This window comes from Trypanosoma brucei, chromosome 11 (assembly GCF_000210295.1).
Source record: "Trypanosoma brucei gambiense DAL972 chromosome 11, complete sequence".
Classification (NCBI taxonomy): Eukaryota; Euglenozoa; class Kinetoplastea; order Trypanosomatida; family Trypanosomatidae; genus Trypanosoma; species Trypanosoma brucei.
This window is the reverse complement of record NC_026744.1, coordinates 2,066,128-2,086,130: the sequence shown is the minus strand read 5'-3', so window position 1 is coordinate 2,086,130 and position 20,003 is coordinate 2,066,128. Positions and strand designations below refer to the sequence as shown.

The 20,003-nt window shown below is 47.6% G+C and overlaps 11 protein-coding genes across 11 annotated transcripts; 2 read left to right on the top strand and 9 right to left on the bottom strand.

Moving 5' to 3' along the window:
- Positions 1-239: 239 nt before the first annotated feature.
- Positions 240-2,036, bottom strand: TbgDal_XI8530 (hypothetical protein, conserved; the record flags this gene model as incomplete). The annotated part of the gene is made up of 1 exon (XM_011781696.1): positions 240-2,036. One exon carries the CDS (start codon positions 2,034-2,036, stop codon positions 240-242), a length of 1,797 nt encoding a protein of 598 aa, XP_011779998.1.
- A 348-nt stretch (positions 2,037-2,384) lies between these two features.
- On the bottom strand, positions 2,385-3,023 carry TbgDal_XI8520 (hypothetical protein, conserved; the record flags this gene model as incomplete). Its single annotated transcript, XM_011781695.1, has 1 exon — positions 2,385-3,023. One exon carries the CDS (start codon positions 3,021-3,023, stop codon positions 2,385-2,387), a length of 639 nt encoding a protein of 212 aa, XP_011779997.1.
- A 165-nt stretch (positions 3,024-3,188) lies between these two features.
- TbgDal_XI8510 (hypothetical protein, conserved) lies at positions 3,189-3,599 on the bottom strand (the record flags this gene model as incomplete). The annotated part of the gene is made up of 1 exon (XM_011781694.1): positions 3,189-3,599. One exon carries the CDS (start codon positions 3,597-3,599, stop codon positions 3,189-3,191), a length of 411 nt encoding a protein of 136 aa, XP_011779996.1.
- Positions 3,600-3,621: 22 nt separating this feature from the next.
- Positions 3,622-3,966, top strand: TbgDal_XI8500 (hypothetical protein, unlikely; the record flags this gene model as incomplete). Its single annotated transcript, XM_011781693.1, has 1 exon — positions 3,622-3,966. The coding sequence occupies one exon, from the start codon at positions 3,622-3,624 to the stop codon at positions 3,964-3,966; it is 345 nt and encodes a 114-aa protein (XP_011779995.1).
- Positions 3,967-4,145: 179 nt separating this feature from the next.
- TbgDal_XI8490 (phosphoadenosine phosphosulfate reductase-like protein, putative) lies at positions 4,146-5,114 on the bottom strand (the record flags this gene model as incomplete). The annotated part of the gene is made up of 1 exon (XM_011781692.1): positions 4,146-5,114. One exon carries the CDS (start codon positions 5,112-5,114, stop codon positions 4,146-4,148), a length of 969 nt encoding a protein of 322 aa, XP_011779994.1.
- A 943-nt stretch (positions 5,115-6,057) lies between these two features.
- TbgDal_XI8480 (Gp63 major surface glycoprotein-like protein) lies at positions 6,058-8,085 on the bottom strand (the record flags this gene model as incomplete). The annotated part of the gene is made up of 1 exon (XM_011781691.1): positions 6,058-8,085. One exon carries the CDS (start codon positions 8,083-8,085, stop codon positions 6,058-6,060), a length of 2,028 nt encoding a protein of 675 aa, XP_011779993.1.
- Positions 8,086-9,167: 1,082 nt separating this feature from the next.
- On the bottom strand, positions 9,168-12,332 carry TbgDal_XI8470 (hypothetical protein, conserved; the record flags this gene model as incomplete). The annotated part of the gene is made up of 1 exon (XM_011781690.1): positions 9,168-12,332. The coding sequence occupies one exon, from the start codon at positions 12,330-12,332 to the stop codon at positions 9,168-9,170; it is 3,165 nt and encodes a 1,054-aa protein (XP_011779992.1).
- Positions 12,333-12,775: 443 nt separating this feature from the next.
- TbgDal_XI8460 (hypothetical protein, unlikely) lies at positions 12,776-13,105 on the bottom strand (the record flags this gene model as incomplete). The annotated part of the gene is made up of 1 exon (XM_011781689.1): positions 12,776-13,105. One exon carries the CDS (start codon positions 13,103-13,105, stop codon positions 12,776-12,778), a length of 330 nt encoding a protein of 109 aa, XP_011779991.1.
- Positions 13,106-13,366: 261 nt separating this feature from the next.
- On the bottom strand, positions 13,367-14,254 carry TbgDal_XI8450 (hypothetical protein, conserved; the record flags this gene model as incomplete). Its single annotated transcript, XM_011781688.1, has 1 exon — positions 13,367-14,254. The coding sequence occupies one exon, from the start codon at positions 14,252-14,254 to the stop codon at positions 13,367-13,369; it is 888 nt and encodes a 295-aa protein (XP_011779990.1).
- Positions 14,255-16,211: 1,957 nt separating this feature from the next.
- On the bottom strand, positions 16,212-18,023 carry TbgDal_XI8440 (glycerol-3-phosphate dehydrogenase, putative; the record flags this gene model as incomplete). Its single annotated transcript, XM_011781687.1, has 1 exon — positions 16,212-18,023. The coding sequence occupies one exon, from the start codon at positions 18,021-18,023 to the stop codon at positions 16,212-16,214; it is 1,812 nt and encodes a 603-aa protein (XP_011779989.1).
- Positions 18,024-19,688: 1,665 nt separating this feature from the next.
- TbgDal_XI8430 (hypothetical protein, unlikely) lies at positions 19,689-20,000 on the top strand (the record flags this gene model as incomplete). The annotated part of the gene is made up of 1 exon (XM_011781686.1): positions 19,689-20,000. The coding sequence occupies one exon, from the start codon at positions 19,689-19,691 to the stop codon at positions 19,998-20,000; it is 312 nt and encodes a 103-aa protein (XP_011779988.1).
- Positions 20,001-20,003: the final 3 nt, after the last annotated feature.

Here is a 20,003-nt window from a genome sequence, read left to right as displayed (position 1 = left end):
ACCGTCAACACGGTTCTCGGTTTTCTTTTTTAATTTTCACTGTATTTCCACATGTAGCAGCAACACAGTACCTCCGATGTCGTGGCAGCCCATTTAGCACGAGCAAAGCCGCACTACCCGCCGCAAAGGCAAATCCTATTGATACAAATACATGCGAGTGCATGTGAATTTGTATTAACAAGATTTGCTGTTCATATAATTATTTGGTGCGCCTAGTCACCATAACACGATATAATATGCTAAAAACGCCGCCTGCCTAGTTGTACAGCCTGGCGCCCCTCTCGCATTCGTTTTCTTGCCGTCGCTACGGCGGTGGCATCGTGCCGAAACACGCACCGGTTGCCTTTTTCACAGGAAGCGAACTTCATGAAACTACGGCAAACCGGGACGTCCTGATATTCACAGTGTCTGTACGGGCACTCCTCTTCACCGAGTTTACAACACCCCGCGAGAAAGAGGCGGCACGGCACCTGAGCATAACGGTCACGCTCCTCCGGTGTCAAGGTTGATTTCGTTGGACGCGGTGGGCGCTCCGGCTTCGGTGGACGCGGAGCTGCACGGAAACTCTCGCGTATCCGCTCCTTGTCAGCATCCGTGACCAGAGCATAGGACTCGAGATCTGATGCATGAATGACTTCGAACACAGGAAACTCATTGATGAAGAAGAGGGTACGCAATGTCTCATTGAGGGTTTGAGATGGGGAAAGCCGAAAATACTTCTTCTCCAGTCCGAGTCGCTCTGCCTGCGCTAAAATAATGACGGGACCCAGAGAGAGGAACGCAGAAACAGTTTCTTTACTTTTAGCTTCCTCTGGCGACTGGGGACTAATGTCCAGTACTGACGGCTTCCATACTTGTTGCTGTTGTTTGTCACCCACTTCGACGAACAGAGGTCCGACGGCACCATCCTCATCATTTGAGTCCTCTTTTCTTGTACTGATGTCGGCTAAATTGTCACTGGCACCGGAGCACCTGAATTCCACACTTTCGTTCTCTTCCCTTCCATTTTCAACATTCTCCTTGTCCTTTTCCCCTTCTTCTTCCCGTTCCACTTCTTTCCCTTCCCTTTCTCCCTCAATCCCAATCCACTTGGAGGCACGGTTGTACCTTCGATTAATGTGAAAACAGTGGACCGGTGGATTTTTAGCCCAGCAGTACGTCAAAATATCGCCAAGTTTGTGCCTTTCATTTCCCCAGTCTGTGGATACGGTGAAATTGGGGGTGTGGAAGTTAAACTGGCAACGCCAGATGATCGTTTCTGTTCTGCGATCAAACCGGGATGTGTTTGCGTCACGCTTAGACATTCCCTCGGAGGTTATTTGGCATACAACTCCTCGCTGCTTTGCAGCCTTTCGTAGGGCATAAAGTGGGGGAGGAAGCGCCCTAAAAGTGTAGCGCCACATTTTTGGAAACGTGCGCTCACAATTACTTATCACGCGACGTGTGTCCTCCAAGAAGTGGAAGTCGCGTTCAAGTTGCTTATCTGTGAACTCACTTAGGGGCACTTTCTCGGCAACATTGCGCTCCCCACTGCAATTGAACTGCGCCTTATGAACACGCACACACGTCATGCTGCATGTCCGGGCACCGCAGCCAGGGCATGTATAAACAGATTTGTCCTTGCAAATGCAGCAAATTTTCTCCTTCGCTCCCGCCGTTGCCACCTGGCCGTCGGCGGTTGCAACTCTTGGATTAACGTCAACACCAGCCCCTTCCATCTGTTGGCAGTGTCTCTGTTGAATTTCCAGGTCACGGGCTAAAATGTTGCTGAATGCTGTCGCAAAACCACTGCGGAACTCACCCCTGTCGTCCTCATCTTCTCGCCCAAACTCGTTTCCTTCCTCATCAGCGCCACTATCATCGCGGTTACTATAAATGTCGTCAACGTCGTTAACACATTCCTCGGATGCGTCCCCACTGGAAACCCACTCCATGCCACCATCAGGCGCATCAGAAGCGCTTTCATTCTCTTCGAAGCAGTCACGTACCCCTCTGCCATGAGAAACAAGCTCTATACCACCACGATCCCTACTCATCGTAGCGTCCCACTGCCAACGAAAAATAAAATAAAATAGGAAAACAAAATCCAAGCGGTGTCACCACCAGGTGCTGGTGGGCAAAACACCACTGAAAAGAAATATCAATGGGTGAGAACAGCAGAAAACACGGTGCGAAAAGCAGTGAAGATCAAAAAGCATGGGAGAACGACACTACATGCAGCTTCTCTGACAGTTTCTTGTGTGACGCGGGGTTCCACCACATATCACAATAATTTTACACTCCCAATACATGCACATGCACACACGCGCCGACCCCCTTTCCCCCTCCGGGTGACCATTATCAAACACCACTTCTGCTTGTGAATAGAACTGATCCGCAAGGTATTACATATCTAGGAGGACGCTCAACGCAGCGAGTTTGTACCTCATATCTACAGTATGCGTTGGTTCCTGCGGTCGTTTCTCCGGCTCCCCATCGTACCTGTACTTGTAGTACATCTCTTGCACCGCGAGGTCAAGGAGGTCCCCGGGTATCTCATCCAGTTTAATAACTTCATATTCTAACGATCCAATTTTTGTCATCGTGCATACCTCCTCCCCGCGTTGCGTGGGTGACATGAGGTTTCCCATGGTACTCGCGCAATCCTCGGAGCATACGGAGGAAGCGATGGAGGAGGAAAAGGTAGCCGTTTCAAACGTTGTGGGTGACAGAGAGGCAGGACAAACCGTCCCATCTGCGGTGGAAGTTGCGTTTGCCGCCACATGGGAGGAGTTGTTGTCATCAAAATCTGAAAGTTTGTTGCGCATGGCTTGCCGCATCACGCCACTCACCATAGCACAGTTTCGGTCCACTAGGAAACGATGCCCATCAGAGGATTCTAAACACACCATGTAGGACGGCTCACATGGAATCACTTGCGGTGTGGCCTGCTCGGCAACAACAAGTGCCTTTGCCCTTTTCATGATAACCCCTTGAAACCAGAAGAAAAAGCCGTGCAGGGAGAAGAGGCAGATGGCAATCATAAAAAGGGGCTTGTGTTATGACACGCAGGTGTGAAACCACGGTTAGATTGAAGAATCGCTGTTTACACCTACACATTTCGCCCTTCTCTCTCTCTTTTGGTATAGAGGCAACAACATATCACATGTCCATGCACATGCAGAACCGCCGAAAGAGAAGGTGAGTGGTTAACATTGGAGTACCTGCGCGAGCTTCATGATATCGAGGGCGATTTGGCGTGGCACATCGAATGGCGGTCGGTAATCGGTATCTCCTTCATATCTATGCTTGTAGTACAGATACTTGATAACCACCTCTAATAATGCAGTTGGCGCTTTTGTAAAGTAAATAACCGGAGGCTCATTGTCACCATTGGTCCAGTCGAAGCGCATCTCCGGAACGCCGGGGTCCACGAGATTTGTGAGTGCCTTACGAATAAGAGGTGAGGCACACGCACAGTCACGATGAAGTACGAATTTATGACCGTCTGCTGATAACATCGACATGTAATCACTGGGAACGAGCGTGAATGTGTCAATGCAGGGTGGAGGCGGAGGGGTCCGCCTCATCGGATTGAACGGCACGTTGGCACGGCTCATACTGAAAGAAGAAAGTTTAGGGATGAAATTGCGCAGGAGGCACCACACCCAAAGCGAAGGCAGCCTTCTCCCTCGCCACTTCTATTTCCTCCTTAGAACCCTAAGTTGTACTCCAATTCGTTTGTCCTGTAAAAGATGTACTGTAATTAGCCTTTGGTGTGATGTCAACAAAGTACAGAGTCACACAATATTGCAAACCAACAAAAGGAAGTTGCAGAACTATCACCAACTGAACAGTACAGATTATACAGTTGACGCCGCCAAAACTCCAGCGGCAGGAAAAAAAAACCGAAGTGGCACAATACTTTCCGGCTCACTGCAAAACTGCAGCTCCCCACGAAACGCACCAAACATCGTTAAAAAATAACGGTAAGACGCATAACAACGGTTGATCACCCACCCCGTGGCCCATCACAACTGACTTGTTCTTTGTCGCCCACAATCCTCCTTTAGCTCCACTCACCTTCTTTCACCTCCTTAATTTGCGCTGCCGCACGAACTCCTTCGCCATCTCGAGCGCGCCACACCACATCATACCCCGCCTCCTCATGTGCTTAGCCTTCCACATCGCTCAGACCTCCCATTAGCCAATTCCCAGGCGGGGCGGAACGTTCCATCCTCGCGGGACAGGTGAGAATTTGGAATGGTGCTGTTCGCGCCTCCAAGGGAAGTATATCCTTTTTCATACAATTCACAGAAGGGAAGGTCATAGGTCCGTATGTAGCCCCAAACATCTTCATACTCCCAACAAAACAGCGGGCAGGCGCGCAGCAGATCAGGCCAACCCGCCGTGGTTCTCTCTACACCAGTCATTTGATGGCAACCGTCCGCTTTGCGCGTTCCCATGAAAGCTACTCGAATACCCATCGTTTTCTTGACTTGTTCAAGCCCGTCCTTCATGGATAACATCTGATCAGATTGAACTATAGAGAGTCTTCTGGCAGCAGCGAATGCCTTCCTGAACTCCACCACTTCGTGAAACTCCTTATCGTTGATTGTGTTGAGATGAAACACACAACACTGAGAAATGAATTCTGCCCCCATAACACAGTAAAGGATGTCCATCATAACCACAGAATCCTTGCCACCATTGAAGGCAATCCCAATTTCTTCAGGCTTGAACTGACTTACGATGCCCTTGACAACATCGATGGATTCCTTGACGAGGAGTTGTCCTGGTTGCTTCAGTTGTACTGGAAAGTCGCCGTCTCTAAGAATTAATTGCGCTTGCGCACTTCTAAGAAGTTGCAGCTGCTCTCCTGTCAGAGGGGTCCCCGTGAATTCAATTCTGCGCAGAGACGGCTGCGATTGGCCAAGTGTTCCAACGTAACGCACGGACTGGCAGTTGCGTATGACCACCTCTTCGAGCGTAAAAATATTCGCCAACGGGCTGATATCAGTGATGCGGGTGCAGTTCGTTAATTCCACGCGTCGGATATTACGGTGATCACACAAACCAGCCACCATGCCATCAGTTACGCCATGTCCATCTAACCTAACTACCTCCTCTCCCATTACTGATCAGGCACAACAAATTCAGCCTTTCTACGTGAACCAAAAGGAGTGATTGAGCGGGTTTGGAAACAACCACAGCGACGAAACGAAATATAAACATATGCAGCAGTTAATGCAGGCAGTCATTGTGATTCTTTGATCGGCAAACACACCACATGCTACATTTCAAGGGTGCAATTGTTAAAATTACGAAACATCCCCACCATGGTAAGAAAGGAAAAAAGTAGAACCGTAAAACAACCGCCTTGCGCCAGCAAACGGTTAGACACTTGTGACCTGCAGTATACCTGTGAGCCACTGTTGGCAGCATTGATGCAGTCCATGCAGTTCCCCGCAATTAAAAAAAAAAAAGAAGAAACAACAATGACACGTTCGGACGAGTGCAGTAGAACTAATGAAGTGTCAATACCGTCATAAGATGGATGGGGGGAAAGCGTGGAGAGCCACACGCCTCTCGCGTACCACCTGAGTGAAGCAAACTTAAGACTGGAGAGGAACCACCGTCGTCTCCCACCCGCCCTCTATAGCACTCGCGTTCTCTAGCACCTTGCGATGTTTATCCGTTCCCCAAGCATCCTTAACGGTTCAGCAAATGTGATGTGCTACCGATATGTTGTGGCATCGTCTCACCACCCGAACCATCATGCGTTTTCAATTGTGAACTTTATCGGGGCAGATAAGAGAATGGACATTACTTCGTGGGGCACATGATTTATCATATAATCACCTCCAATCGTACAAGCATGTGCCTGCTTACAAACTGTGGGAAGGGAACGGAGAGTACATAAGCATATGGAACATACTCGAAGGACAATTATGGAACAACCTTTCCTAAAAAAGTATTTATGTTCCTTATGCTTCCCCATCTCCGACTACAATACCGACGGCTATCATAGGCCCAACGAACATGCCTTCCCCCCCCCCCCTTTCGGGGGGGCGAACATTAGAAGGGAAGCATCGATCGGTAGCTTCGTCCCAACTTGGATTCAGGATCTACTGCCCCACACAATTCATTTACACCTCTCCAGCCATCCATACACATGGCCACCATACCCTCTGGGTTCAAGCAACTATTACCTACTTCATTTGCATATCGCCATTGCTGCGCACTCCCTGGGCAATCATTCCCGAGACACTCCTTCACCTTCCTTGCAGCCAGGCTGCACGCCGGAAAGGGGGGCGGAATATCTTTCAGACAAGCGAGGCGACTGCTGCAGCTCCCCATGTCTTCACTGTTCCACGTATGCGGTGTAGGAGATATAAGTGAGTGTCCGATTCTTTCCGTGTTTGAACTACCATCCACCTCGTCCGCAACCGACGCAAGCTGCAGCTTAGAAATACCATTACCAGAATTTTTGCAAAAGTTCTCACTAGGGGGGCATTGGACCTTACCGTGAACACCCTTCAACTTCGAGGTGTCACCCAATCCCGCTTTACCGTCACGTGGGCACGCAACCGTACGCCCCTGCACACGCAGCAAAAGCTGTCCAGAGGGTGTACACGTTGTTGGAAAGCATCGTGCCGCGAAGGGGAAGTTGGGAAACACACTTGTGATGACGTCGGAGTCATAACACAGACTGTGCACACCCATTTCATTACCAAAGACGTTCATAAAAGCAAAACCTAGCTCCGCAGTACAGTACGCATTAACAAACCCCATTACGGTGGGACAATAATCCATCTCCGCGGAGGAGCCGCCAACTCGAGGATCATCAAAGTACCGATAAAGCTGAGGGAGATCCTCGGGGTGAGTTGTAATATCGCACGCCCCTAAGCTGCTTCGGTCCAATGTACAGGTGGACACGAACATTTCTTTACGAAAACAGAACTCTCCCCACTCCCGGGGATGACTATCGCACTTCTGATACAAAAAGTCGCACCCTCTGCCCTTCCCCCAGGTCATGCCCGTCTCTGCGGTGGAGTAGTTGGCCGTGTAAAATCCAAGGTCCTCAAAGTAAGCGAGAGTTAGAGGAGAAAAAAAAAGCTGCCCGGACGTTACACTACCAACGAGGGCCTCGTTAAACAAAATTCGTTTCTTCCAGTGCGAGCCCCGCGTGCCCTCACTTCCAGCATCCTCAACCTCAACACCATCAAGGCCGGGGCAACCATAGTACTCCCGGGCGACCTTCAGAACCTTGGGCGATGTAATAAGTGTGACCGCTTTCCCCAGTCCTTTACGATACACTCTTTGCGAGCCTTTCGCACCCAATCCATTAGGTGCTCTTAACATCGTTTCAGCAATATCACTAAAGCCGATGGCATGCGCGAGCTCGTGCATAGCCACATGTTCAGCAAGACTTGATGGGTTCCGTTGGATGGCAGCGGGGATGAAATTGATGTGGCCCACGACAGGTCTACCTGACCGAGTATCTTTCCGACACGCAGCGGCCCACGCGACTGTCGTGGTTTCCTCTTCTGGTCGTGGGTTGATCGTCACAAACACAACGTAATCCGCATTCGGTACGGTCATTTTGGGGACCTGAACCCCTGAGCACTTACCCCCTGGAACGTTCACCGCTTCCAGGGGATCTACAAGAAGCGCAGAACTAAGAAATTTTGTAGCAGCCTCCATCATGACCTTGACAGAGCGAAGTTTCCATTTCGTCAGCACATCATCCTCGGTGCATTCCTTGGTAGTTCCCTTGATGTAGGTGGGAACAGTCATTCCGATTCCTTTGCAGGTCTCGCCTAACGCGTATTTTATGTGAAACCGCACGTTTTTCCGTTCAACACTTTTGCTCTTGTTTCCCTCACCTTCAGTATTGTTGGAAACCTCCGCCACGTGTGCCGTTTGCAAATCATGAACGACGTCCATGGAGGGAAGCTCATCGTATGGAACGGCAACATCATTGTGCATGCATCGGTGTCCTGTCCCCTCTTCCTCCCCAGTGATGTTGTCGTCAGCGGCGGTACCACGGAGTGTCAACAAGAGTGCGATGACGCTCACTGTATCTAATTTATGGTGAAGCATATGCTAAAATATGCGGTGGGTCTGTATCCTTGTGTAAAAAGCAAAAAAAAAAAGCAACGAAAAGGTCGTTGGTGAAACCAACACAAGAACGTGTTTTCTTTGCATCGACGTAAGGCTCCATTTATTACCATCAGAAACACTAACCCTCAGTTTAACGATCATGTCCCACAGCACCGATATCATGACAACGTTCCTGTTCAAAACAATTTCTTCTCTCCCTCCACCTACATCCTTGCTAACGCTGTTTTGCTTGTGCACCCCCTCCTCCCTTTTTTTTTTCGTAAAGGAAAAATAAGAAGAAACCGCTGTACTTTGACCCACTTACCACTGATACCCCCTAGTCCCTTTCCTCTACAACCGTAACTCCCTCTAGAAACGATTCAGTGCAAAAGTTAGTCGCCTTTACCACTTCTTATGTTATTGTTACTATTATTCGAGAGACGAGTAATAAAAAATAGAAGGAACAGCTCCCCTCTACACGCATACACGACAAGTCGGCTCCCGCGCTCTGAGTTTCTCAACCGTGACACGGTAGTGTTGAGTGAATGCGACGTAACGGGGTAAAAAACAAAAACAAGTTGCAATAACATCCTGGCCCTCCTCGGCAAAGCAAAATAGTTGAAGGAGAGTTACTTGTAACGGTGCAACCATCTACAGCGCAGTTAAGGGCGATACGGCCGATGAAAAAAAAAAAACGCTCGTCACCCAGACACCTTGTAGGAAGGACAAAAAATATTTAACCCGAGCTATTCAGAAAGTGTCACCACCAACCTGAGTTAATACAGCCCACGAGCAAAGGCCCTCCTCACGTCACCGCCGTGCGAACACTTGCTTTCCTTAACCTCATTGCAGCACATGACAGGCGCGTTTACTACTACTACTACTACAGTAGCAACAAAAGAAGTGTCGGGAAAAACACGGATCGTTCACATAAAGAAAGGAAATAAACATATGATGGGGGAAAAAACGGCGACCAATGCAGTGGGTGAGAACAATAGAAGCTGACTGAACACACACGTTGGTGCGCATCGAAACCATGTTCGGACAATATTCAACGAAGAGATATTTCCACCAGGGACTTCCTAGCTAGACCTTACCAATGTAAATTTATTAGTAATACACGAAGCCCAGAAATAACTTACTGGAAAGACAGCTGTTTCCTCCCATGGGCACAACAGAAGGCTTTGGTGCCGCTGAAACTGCTCATGTATCATTGTTATATATGCACAGAGAGATTCCGCCACGGTATTTTCCCACGCCTTCCAACCTCGGCGTACAAAAACATCAACAGAGGTCCTAGCAACATCTGCCGCCCTCCACGGATCCCGAAGCCAGCGACTGGTACAGAGAAGCGAAAGGTAGTACAAATCGACACCATGAAGACGGAGGAGGCCCTCCATGTGTGGGTGAGTTTCACGTATGGATTCGACAATTCTAGCTGAAAGTTCCTTAACACCTCCGTATGCTTCCCACGTTGATAGGGGAAACGATCCCAAAGAGGCTGCTGCTGAAGCTATATTTCCCTCATGCAGCTGAAGGATTAACATCAAAACCTGTTCCATCCCCGATGAGTAATACCCATCAGAGGCACAGTAGCTTTGGTCTAATGACTCTCCAACATGTTTTTTGAAGAGGTGCAACTCTTTTTGTCCCACGGGAAGTGGTGAACAACTAACTGTTGGCTTGGCGTTGCGGTATTCCTCCACTCGCCAAAGGGGTTCGCTCACCGCATCGAATCTATAGGCTAATATATCAGTGAGACCACTGCAGTCAGCACATGTGGTCAAATACAACAGAAGCTGCTGAACGGGGTCGAAGCCCCGACGATCCAACAATATTCGACGTAGCGCGTTGTCAAGGTCCGGCGGATGAGCTCCACTGCCGTTGAGAACGGCACCTGTCAATGTACCTATGGTATATACGCAGAGCAGTAAAAGCAAAGAGTCATCACCAAACGATAGACGCGCTGACGTGTCGCCTTGCTCGCGGTCTATCCAGTGCCGCTTGATTTGCTGGAGGAATGCACCAGCCACATCCCAACGGGTTAAGGGTGTAGTATCAACTGGGGGCGTCAACGCAGCTATCCATAGGCGTATTGATTGAAAAAGCGCTATCCTTCGCCGCTTCTCCATTTCCTCCGTCGGAATCGTGTGCAGAACCTGCACCTCCCCCTCCAACTCCTCCACTGGGACTATGAGGAGGGTTTCATTTATAGTGCTTTCGCTATTAGTGAGCAGTTTAAGCACCCTCCCGGTCGCAAGAAACAGCTCGTGACGCAGCGGAGCGCTGCTGCACCACCGCATGAGTAACCACCAAATTTCATGCTTCGTATTTAACAAAGCATATCGATCTCGCTGCGGGACCTGAACGTTCTGCTGAAGAAAATACTGGGGAGACGTGGCAAGCACGCTGTGAGAACACATGCACTGAAGGACCGCTGTGTAGTCAGGAGGTTGATGGCGTCCCCTGTTCGTGAGAATATTCTCAAGTTCACGCCAAGCAGGAGTAACGGTGCTGATGGAAACCAGGTGTCTCTCATCCCATGGTACAGCTGATCGGCTAACCCCGCTGCCCACGGTCTTTACAACACGCTTCACTACCTTGCGCAGCTGCACTGCGTACCAGTGGAGCATTTCACACCAAAAAGAGCTAATAATTTCGCGATTTTCCGGAGACTCCTCTGACCACAGCTCAGTGCGTCTAAGCAGGCATTTCTCCAGTTGCCTCAGTTGACCTGGCAAAAGACGGTAGCCCTTGTCACAATCATGACCGGATGGCACTGAGAAAACGAGGAGAAGCGGCAAACCTAACCGCCACAACCTCCGGTCATTGCCACAGTTTTTGTCCTCCACTCTTGTGTCACTACCGCTGCTAGCAAGGATGTTGCAAATCTGGTTAACATATTCATAGCGCCTGGAATAATGCAAGCCGCGAACACAACGCCTAATACAAACTAACGCATCTCCAACCATGTCACGCCGAACAGTCCCAGTCATAACCCCGTTAACCACACACGAAAGCAACGAGGCAAATATACCCGTAGTATTGTGTTTTTGCACCCACAAAGGCAACATCACCAGCGTCAGTCCCACCGCATGAGTCGTGGGAAAGGCATCTAGTAGCTTACTCACCAGGGCATGCTGAGTCTCTGGCAGCCGAATAACATGACGGGTAAGTGCTGGACGCACCAGAAGCTCTTTCAGCCACTGCCCTTGTGGATCAACAGCCCCAAAGTAAGTGATGTGTTCAATCACAGATTCGATAACGTGATGAAACAGACCTCCCAATTCATCATCCAATAGCAAATCTATGTCTCCCGCCAGGCGAAGCACAAGCTTGTGGAGTAGGTGCAACAAGACCTCTGGTGATCTTCCACTTTCGTTTTGTTGGCTGTACTGTCGAAGCATCCTCGTGACACTTTCTACCAAAAGAAGCTTCTGCGTCGATGAACAGCGACTGCACAGAAACGCTACAATCAGGTCTGCTGCTTCCCAAGCAATTGTTGGTTGCTCCAAACAGGCCAGCAGGGAGCCCCTCCAGAAATCCCAATGACTGTCTGACACAACCACATCGCTATCCGCGTCTGACACAACGCGAAGCGCACTCACGAATGCATTCCTTTTCTCGCCAGGAACTAGGTGACCGTCCTTTAACCATCCATTTAAACAAGCATCAATAAACTCATGGGCGTCAGCATGGGTGTTCTGACTATCTTCTGTATGCAGACCATCCAGTGAGAGTTCACTATCACAGTCAAGGCGAAGCACGTTAACACTTGCTGGGCTTTGACTCAAAATCACACCGGCGTCGGTGACCGGCTCCAGAATCTCATTGCACTCTGCCTCACTAGGCCCTGGGGTAACTGGAAGCGTGGCGCGCTCCGCGTCCGAAACAGTGCCATTGGCATTCAGAGATTCTGAGAGAACCTGCCGCCACTTCGCCGTCAGCACATCAAGGGTCGTGACGCCGTCCACAGTGGTGTCATGCAACAAATGGTTGACCACTTCGTTCGTGACCTCCTCATCGTCATATAAACTACATTTGAGGGAAGGCGCTTGCTGCTCAACGACGTCACGGACCGCGCAGTGGAGCAACTTCACCACTGGCATCGTAAGCATCGAAGCACCAGTGCGTGGTAGTGGTGGCTCCGGCACTAGATTGAGCTTAGTGTCCCCTTGCGGACTCGCACGCCGCGTTCCAGGCGCTGTCCTCAAACCCCGTAACGCAACTTCGTTAGAGTCTTCCATTAGCGCGCTACGAGCAAGCGATACCGCATGTAGCGAAATTTGAAAGCAAGTAATTTCTGTTTCTTCCTCCTTCACCTTGAGGCGGCAAAACAGAGCTATGAGCCAACGGTGCCACTGGGAAAATGAGAAACCACCAAAATATTATTTAATATATATATACATAAGATTACGGAAAGAAAAGAGGAAAACATAGACTCAAGAATGAAGAGTGATGGGGATCAGATAAAAAAAGGGGGGACGAAGAGAACGGTTGGATAAGAGGTGATTGGGCAACTCGCCGTATTTCATAGCTACAATACGATATGTATCCCATACTCACGCCAAAGTTCACCAATGATCGACCACCTGACTGCAGGAAAGGAGGGAAAGTATGCAACACAGCTCAAACGATAAAGTCTCACAACGCGGTCAAATACTAGGAACCGAAAAAAATAAAAAATACTTCACAAGGAGGGAGGGAAAAAATAACAAACATTTGAAGACACTTCTTTTTCCCCCTTTCGACTTTTTGTCAAATGAACTTCAGTTTCCCCATCAACCCTACAGTCTTCCTCAACTATTCTTGATGCAGGTACCATAACCGTGGGCAAGCAGCTTCTTAACATAAGGAAGGTCGCAACGCCCTCAAGAGATAGACTCCCACAAAACCCATACACGCGCAGAGAATTGTGAGAAATAACAACCGCAGACACACATACAAACATGATGTTGGTTGTCACTTTTAGCACTGCTATATCATCTACTGCTACAACTACCACTTTGAAGAATATCATTACTACTACTTCCTTCTTCGCTACCTACTTCACTACTATATTATTGCCATTTGTGCAGTCGTACGCATGTGGCATTCGCCGTAAGTGTAAGACGGGCTGCACAACCTTCCTTCTCCGCGTCCCCCTCCGCTGTTGTTCACCGCATCATTTTAACCAACCTACGCAAGACAAAAAAAAAAAGTCAACTCGGTAAGCACTAAGAGGTCCTCGGGCCAAACGCAAATACCACCCAAGTCGAATGGCATCGATGCATCTCTGTTGCTACTTCTCATCACTCGGCGGTGTGGTGCGCCCAGGCCCACGGTACAAATACTTGAGTTCAGGCCGCTCCCGCACCAGCGGCACTGTTTCATCCTTTGGTATTTCATATGTAAAGGGGGACTCAAGAAATGTGTCACGTAGCGGCGTGGATGTGAGGAAGTACGGATTCTTTCTCGGTGGATAGTCCGTGCGTGTATTATAACGGGGCTCCCACGAGGGAATCATGCACGCAGAGAAAAAAGAAAAGGTCTCACCGGGTCGGATACCATAGACATGGTAATCGTAACGACGGCACCATTCCCTCTTGTGATTCGCGTACTTCTCCCACAGTTCTTTCTTTCGCTGAAGTTTATCTTTATCCTCCAGAACCCCGTATTTGAAACATTCATACTCATTTGGCAGGTAGCCAGTTAGCCTGTACATGCTTCTATAGCAGAAGCACAAATCAGTTGAAATGAAAGTGAGCATGGTGATGGACGTCCGTGACATGGGCATCATACGGGAATACCGCGTCGATGCCTTAGACCGAATCCAATAACCGTACCCCAAAGCAACAGCTAGGGAAATGGCGTGCTCATACCAGCGCACGGCCTTAAACACGTCAAAGAAACCCGGGACAGTTTCTATGACAGGGTACGGTGTGCCTAAAATGTGGGTACCAAGGCGGAAGTTGGTGTAATCCGAATTTGTGAGCGTCTTATACACATTGTCACGCCGTTCTATCCCAAGTGTCGTACGCCAAAGCTGGAAGGACTTCCAGGCAAGCTTCTGCTGATCGGTAAGTTCTTGCTTTGTAGAGGGAGTAAATTTGGTGTGGTCCGTGGCTATGAAGATCGGTCTCCCATCCTCTCGCAGCCCGCCTGGCCCAAGTTCTTTAGCTGTGGCCATCTGCTCACTTAGACAGCAGAGCCGAGGGAAGTTACTAACTTTGGAAGAATTGACCTCAATTGGAATAGAGTAAAGGAAGCCAGCCTTATTCCAAATGTGTATAAGTTAAACCTGTATTGAGCGTTGCAAGGAATGGGTGAAAACAGTAAATTCAAGAAGAAGGGGGAAAGGTAAAGCGTAACGCAGTGATGGAAAAGAGCAGTAATACTTTATACATATATATATATATATATGTTGGGTCCCATTGTGGTGTTTCCCCCTGTCCCTCTCCTGTGCATGTTCAAAGTTTTGTGGCAGAAGTGGATGTGCAAAAGGAAGAAATGGATATGAATATAAATGAAAGCATGTACACTTAAGTTCATCGCCTAAAATTATGCTTTATTAATTAAGATTATATATATATATATTCGTACCCCCCCCCTCAGTTTCCCTCACTATCTAACATCACGCCAAATTGTTAAACAAACACTGCGTATTGATCCCTTTATTTTGGTCTTTTCCTTTTGCGTGTATGTAAATAAATACACGTAATTACGTATATATATATATACCTGGTTTGTCGGCGTTGTTTTTACGAGGGGTTTCATCTTTTTAAAAAAAATTGACATTAATCATTGATCCCATTTTTAAGTGTCATCCATTCATTTATTCTGTATTTAGTTATCCTTTGTTTCCTCATTTCTCCTCTTTTAAAAAAAGAAAAAAAGAAAGAAGGGAAACATGGGTTCCAGGGGCTTCACATTTGCACAGGCACTGAAAGAAAAAAAAGTAATTTCAGGAATACAAGGAAAACAAAAAAAATTAAAAATGAAAGCCACAGGGCCAGTCACTTACTGCCTGTACAACCTCGTACATATTTCTCCCACCTCTTAACATTTTAACCCTCGACTTAAGCGTTGCGCTCCCTTTCATGAGGGGTGGAAAGTGGGAGGGCGAAATAGAGGAAAGGAAGGGGTAAAGGGGTAAAAAAACAAAAAGAAAAAGAAAAAGGATAAAAGCAAAAAAAGGGAAGTTGATGCGGTTGAGGCAAACACGCGACGGGATCTGGGGCCGTTTGCTTCCCTCACGCATGCTTCCCCATCACATTCTTGTTGAACAGCAAAAGAGAAAAAGTGCCACACAACTTAGGTTGCATATAAGACTTGAACACATGGAGAAAACATTCTGTTTGCGCGTACTCGTAGTCACCGCTGCCACTAAATCCAGCTGAGAAAGGCCCTGCAACAAACAGTCGTTGACAAACATGAATCAATATGAAAAGAGGCACCCTAAACACACACACACACACACACACACATACACACATACTGGTATACAAATAAATATATATACATATGTATATGTTGCATATAAACGTACGTGTTTGATTATACCCCCACTAGCGTAACGACCACGTACATATATATATATATATATATTTATTTATTTATTTATTTATTTATATTTATTTACATTAGTTTCTTTTAGTATCTCTCTGTCTCGCGGTCATGAATGGAATGCAACGAAGTGGTCCTTTTCTGTACACTGGGAGTGGGAAAGCATCCCCAGCATCACTGCATACTTTCCTTTCCTTTCCTTCCCACATCCAATTCTCTATTTTTCCCCCTTCATTTGAAAATAATATTCACTTCTTCTCATTCTTCTCCTTAACCAAACACATTTTATTTTGCTTAACCTTTTTTGAGTCTTAGTTTTATCGTGCCTGGCCCCCCTTTTTTCCTTCTCATTCCACCATTGAGTTAGTGAAACAACCAAACGAAAAACAAAGAGTGAAGATGATAGTGTATGATAACCCCTCTTACAATTAACCAATTTATTCATTATTCCACCATCACCCCCCCCCCACACACACACACGCACACAAAATCGCCCCCCGCACCTCCTCCATACACACACACACACACACAATCATGCCGAAAGGTAATTTTCCCTTTTTTCTCTTTCCCCTACATGGCTTTTACTGGCCGTGAAATGATTCAAGCGCAGCAAGCGCGTGTGCCACTTCCTCGCTCTTTCTCGCACGGCTCCAGTTCTTTGTCGTGGCCATGATTTGCGCAACCTCTGGAATAATTGCTTTTGCGTGTTCCACGTTGAGGAATGACAACCTCGTACGGCGGGAAATGAAGTCCACGACGCGCTCACAATGCTCACGCTGCGCGGAATACACAACATCAGCAGCCAAAACAGGCTCCTCCGGGTGCAGTGGCTTAAGGAGAGACGGATCCTCCCTCACCATATCCGCCAAAACATGATAACGGTCACCGTATTGGCGGCGCCAGAATTTGTGAACCTTGTTTGAGATGGAAATCTTTGGCTCCTCCGGGACTGTTTCTAGCTCGTGCGCACCGATAACCTGCAACTCCTCCGTAATACACGGTTTGCATTCCACGCGGCCTTTGAGGAGTGAAGAGTAAAGGGCATCCACCGTGTCTTGAGCAATCTTGCGGTATGTCGTCCATTTACCGCCCACAACACTCACCATGAGGTTGTCCTTGTCGACCACCACCATGTGCTCACGGACGATGTTTTGTGTGTCACTGCCTTCCGCATTCTCCGGGAGCGCGAGCGGGCGAATCCCACACCACGCAGAAAGGACATCTTTCTCCGACACTTTACCCACGTAAGGTTCCACATTGTTAAGAAGAAATTTAATGTCGCTCTTCGTTGGCCGGATGTCCTCAGTGACTTCACAACCCTTATCAGTGGTTCCCACTAAGCAACCGCCGAGCCACTCAGCCGAGAATACAACACGCCCATCGTTAGAAGGGATCACCATTGCACTATCCCTGGGGCAGTACTTCCTGTCAATAATGATATGGGTACCGGAACTTGGTGCCATGCGGACGGATGTCTTGTCGGTGATCAACTTCTGAATTCGAGCAGTGAAGGGTCCACCGGCGTTAACCACAGATTTACCATACACAGTTAGCGTGTTGGAATTTATCCTATCTTGGACGGTTGCCTTCACCACTTGTTCACCCATTTTGTTTTGCACAACCTCCATTTTTTCCACCTTGGCGTAGTTTACCGTTGCGGCGCCATAGCTGGCTGCTGTGAGAGCAGCCGAGAGGCAGAGACGGGCATCATTCATTTGACCATCATAGTACTCTACAGCACCGAGGAGTATTTTCCCATTATTGGTTCCATTCTTAAGGTACGGGAACTTCTTCAAGGCGGCGTACGGGGTGAGGTACCCAGCATACTCCAGGGTACCACGTTCCCACATGGCAATTATGTCATAAAGTTTCACGCCACACCAAAACTTGGCGATGTCAATTGGATTGTAGCAAGGAATCATAGTAGGAATGCTGCGGCAGAGGTGAGGCGCCTGATGAGACATGATGATTCGTTCCCTTAGTGCCTCTGCCACCAACATCAGCTGTTGCATGTCAAGCTTGAACACAGCTTTTTCAAGGTAACGGATACCACCGTGAATGAGCTTGGTGCTCCGGCTGCTTGTTCCGCTGGCGTAGTCGTTCATTTCAAAAAGTCCAACGGTCATGCCGCGTGTGGTGGCATCCAATGCCACACCCGCACCAACGGAGCCACCACCAACAATAATTACATCCATCGGATTTTCAGGTGAGTTGAAGGCTTCCATCCGCTTCAAGCAGTCCTCACGGGAGGGCGTTTGCTGGTAGAGAAGAGGTGGCACATTCTTTGGGTTGAAACGTCGTTGCGTCCACTTTGGGTTTGTGTAGCTGAAGCCTATGCAACCCACAAAGGCACCTGCTGACGCGCAGAGAATCTTCTTAGGAATACGAGACATCTGTTGTTGTTTTTTTTTTCTTTCCTTTCTCTCTCTCTCTCTCTCTTGGTACAGAGAAAATGTACTGCTAGGCAACGGGAATAAACAAACTTCCACTGTCTATGTAGCAGTGCCGCATGAACCCAATCAGGGCAAAACGAAAAGGGGAAAAGGGAGGCGTATTTGGTGACTAGGTGAACAGGAGAATAAAACAAGGCGAACCGAAGTGTAAAAGGTATATTTAGACATAGCAACGTCACAGAATGGCAAGAGTATCATCGCGGAATGGTTGCGAATATTCTACACGACGATGATACCCTGAGGCAGATGGAATGCACTCATATAGCAAAAGAAGAATGCAAACATGCTAAGAACAGCAAAGAGAAAGAAGCGAATGAAATCGAAGTGCAGGTAATGTGGCTATTATAATAAGGCCGGTAAGACACGTATTTAGTTCCTCTTCTACACATGTAGGCACGTACTTCGCCGGTCTCATGTTGAGCATATCGCAGTCGGAGCCGCACAAACCCACGGTTGAATGTTTCCAAGCACCAATAGTTGTCTCACTAAAGAAGGGAACATCATCTCCCTTTTAATGAATACACCAGTTCAGCATATATCTCTTCCGCTTATCATGCTCGTTTCAAATGTTTGAGACCCAAATTATGTTCCACCTGAGGATTTACCACCGGTAGTTCCCGATATGGGGTATGATAATGTACTAAAATATGTTAACACCCTAACAAATTACCACAACTACTTGATGTGGGGTAGTTGGAAGGAGAAAGGAGACGTAAAATGTGAGCAACGTCAAAATCGTAAAACTCACACCGCGAGCAGTGGATAGAAGGACAACAACAACAAAAACAAGAAAATGCTTCAAAAACTGCTCGGTGCTGTTTTCATTACGTCCAAAGGCGGCATGACCTCCCTCTCCCTCATATGGTCTGTAGTTGAGGCGAACCATACTCTCAGATATGAGGGTCGAATATTACCCGACACTTGTTCTTTTTATTGCACCAAATCCCTCCTAGGAACACTATAAAAATTCACTACAATTTCCGTCGAAATAATTTGTTATTTGCCTATTTTCAACTTGCATCCCGTCCCCTTCTCTCCTACTCAAAGAAAAGAAACATGTTACAGACAATGCATCCCTTACTGGGCGTTTCCACGGCCCCTGATACAATGCGGAGAAGATGGCTCTGTGCGGATGCGGGGGTTAAATCAAAATAAACTGAAGGGAATTTAGAAGAAAAAAATCAACCGAAAGAAGCAGATACCCAAGCTCTCATATCATCATACCTTTCTCCCCTCCTCATATTCCCGTGGTCCTACGAATACGCCGCACACGGATAGAGGAAGGAGAGCAAAAAGAAAAATAAAGATATCAAACATTGGATATATATATATATATATATCATTTATTTATGCACGTACACACTTCGTGGGTTTATGTAGTAATGTGAAACCAAAAATAAATGTTCGCTTCAACTCATGACAAACTTGGTCTCCACTTCGACTTTCACGTCCTCGCTTTCCCTTCTGATGTTATGGTTTCTTTCATCATTGCATATTCCACCATAACATTCCCCAATTGCCATAAATTAAACCTAGAGCGCAGTTTCAGTCCATACGACCCCCCCCCCCTCTTCAAGTATACAAAAAGGGAGGAATAACGGAAGGATGACGGGAGAGGAAGATAAAGTAGTGTCACGGCAGTATGCAGTGCCGGTTAAGATGGGGAAACAAATGAAGGCGTGGCAAAAAAAAAAGAGGGGAAAACACAGATTTAAACTAAGAAAAATTTGGAGTGGAAAAGAAAAGAAAGAAGAACAGCCGATTGCAAAACTATGTGAAGAGCAAGAACAGCTTCAATTCCGTCCAAAGTCACATGTTAGCCTTCTCTTCATATATGTTGGTGTTGTTGTTGAATCGAAGGAAGGGAAAAGAGGGGGGAGAGAAAACAAAAAGAAACATGTCCAACTAAAAAAGTAAGGA